Source organism: Apis dorsata, unplaced genomic scaffold (assembly GCF_000469605.1).
Source record: "Apis dorsata unplaced genomic scaffold, Apis dorsata 1.3 scaffold_68, whole genome shotgun sequence".
Classification (NCBI taxonomy): Eukaryota; Metazoa; Arthropoda; class Insecta; order Hymenoptera; family Apidae; genus Apis; species Apis dorsata.
Genome location: NW_006263366.1, coordinates 228,256 through 230,356, shown reverse-complemented (window position 1 = coordinate 230,356; position 2,101 = coordinate 228,256). Strand labels below are relative to the sequence as shown.

Below are 2,101 nucleotides of genomic sequence, written 5' to 3'. Positions count from 1 at the left end.
CAAATTGTGCAACAGCTATAAGTTGCTTATTTATCTGCTTCACTGAAAAAAAAAAAAAAAAATATACATATAAATAAATATAAATGAAAATTATGTTAAAGGATATTTATTTTTTAAAATAAAAATCTTACTTTGATATGAAATACTGTCTTCTGGTAATTTCATTGTAGCTGTATCTACATTTTTTGTCATAGCTTTATATTTGATAGCATCCTGTTGTGCTTTCAATTTTTGTGTTCTAGCTTCTAACTCAGGATTTCTTGGTATAATTTTTGGAGTTGGTAATTTGATATCATCTTCTTCTAAAAGCTCATGTAAATAAATACTTTCCATGTTGGTGGTTCTATATTCTTCTAAATATTTATTTAACCATTTTAATTCATCCAGTTTTAATAAAATATCTTTCTGCTTATCTTTAGTTGATTTTTTTAAAGCAATAATAGCAGGTGGAATATTATTTGTTTTCTTTATATTTTTGCAAATAAATTCTATTAATTTCTTATTTGGTTTGATTTTTATAGAAGGATCTTCTATTGATTCAACTGGCATTTTTGTATTTTATAGATATATAATAGATGTTATATTAATAATAAAATAAAAACGTTTTCATTAAATATTTATATATTAAATACAAGCCTGGTATTATTTTATGTTATAAATTATTAGAATATATGCATAAAATATGTTATATTGCTATAGTTTATATAAGAATGAAGTTATTGTACATTTATGATGTGATGTGCAATTTTCTTTCTAAATCAATGTAAAATTCTTTTATTTCATTTTCTTTCTCTTCAAAAGTTTGATTTACTTTTTCACACTTTTCACTCATATCATTAACAAATTTTTCCCATTCTACTTTCCTTGCTTCTCTATTTGCTTGCAATGCTACATCCTAAAAAAATTATTGGATGTCCAAATTAATGACAAATGTGAGATATTTCTAAAGATTTAATCGAAATCTTGAAATGAAAATGATCCATACACTATCAAAATCTTGTTCTTTTTGAAGAACTCTTTCACACATACTTAGGGCAACATCAACATTTGCTTTTAAGCTAGGTAAATGACAATCCCCAAGTTGTTCTGTTCGATCGAGTTGACTTTCTTTTAAATCTGTCGAATATTCAAGTATTTTGAAGAGTCGTTCCACTTCTCGATCGTCTCTTTTTTCCTATAAATTTTTTTTGGTTGTCGAATTATAGGTTATGCAAGATGATACATGAACTATTGTTAATGTACATTCATACAATGATCAATTAATCTCCTAATGAAGATAGTAGTTCGTAGATTTTTTTATATAATCACTATTTTTTTTTTTTTTTTTTTAATGCAGGTATTTAATAGCAAGAACTCAAAAGTTCTTTACCTGAAATTCGCGTAGAAAAAATGTTATTTCACCTTGAATGAATGGTCGATGATCGAATAATCGGCTCCAAATTTCACCCGTATCTAAAAATATTACATTATATACAAATTAAATTATAATCAATAATTAAAATAACAAGGAATATACATTACATATTTACAATCAATTAAAAAATGTCACACCTTTAATAATCGACGCCATGTTCTTCTTATGATATTAACATAGATAATATATAAAATAGATTCATCATCTTATAATAAAATTTTATTCTTTTTTTTAAATATAATCGTGTTTGATTTATCGTTATTGTTTTTAAAGTGATATTTTATATAATAAATTAAGTAATATTTCATTAAAAATCAGAAACGAAGTAAAAAATATTTCTAGATAAAACATATAATTTTTAAAAAAAGAATAATAATAATAAGTATCTAATAATAACTTAATAAGTATATAATAATGAAAATATAAAAATTATTAAAATATAAAATATTAAAATTAAATTTAACCTCCATGCTTTTATTAATTTTTGTATTAGATTATGTTATTGTGCGACATTATCGATTTAAAATGAAATAATAACACTATTGAGATAAAAAAAAATTATAATTGTGATCGATGTAGAATTTTTTTATCATATTTATTTAATATGAAATATTATCGTGATTATTTTTAATAGATTTTAATAGATCAATTTAAATTGTGATCTATAATTATTTTTTTTTATCTATT

General features: G+C 22.1%; 2 protein-coding genes and 1 long non-coding RNA gene across 4 annotated transcripts in view; 1 reads left to right on the top strand and 2 right to left on the bottom strand.

Annotated features, from left to right (window-relative positions):
• LOC102680786 (transmembrane protein 199) overlaps positions 1-726 on the bottom strand; it is a 1,363-nt gene extending 637 nt beyond the window's left edge. Inside the window, exons 1-2 of the mRNA XM_006610025.2 lie at positions 132-726; positions 1-42 (exon numbers count right to left, since the gene is read on the bottom strand). Coding sequence (XP_006610088.1) covers positions 1-42; positions 132-549 — 460 coding nt within the window. The 5' untranslated portion in view covers positions 550-726. The remainder of the gene's footprint in view (positions 43-131) is intronic.
• Positions 1-1,206, top strand: part of LOC116186874 — a 14,461-nt gene extending 13,255 nt beyond the window's left edge. Inside the window, exon 3 of the long non-coding RNA XR_004151923.1 lies at positions 700-1,206. This is a non-coding gene — a long non-coding RNA (uncharacterized LOC116186874). The remainder of the gene's footprint in view (positions 1-699) is intronic.
• The window catches only part of LOC102679818 (probable elongation factor 1-delta), a 10,252-nt gene extending 8,681 nt beyond the window's left edge, over positions 1-1,571 (bottom strand). For both annotated transcript variants that reach the window (XM_031515391.1, XM_031515392.1), the window contains exons 1-2: positions 1,552-1,571; positions 1,370-1,452 (exon numbers count right to left, since the gene is read on the bottom strand). The gene's annotated coding sequence lies outside the window, so the exon portion shown is untranslated. The remainder of the gene's footprint in view (positions 1-1,369; positions 1,453-1,551) is intronic.
• Between the last annotated feature and the right edge of the window lie 530 nt (positions 1,572-2,101).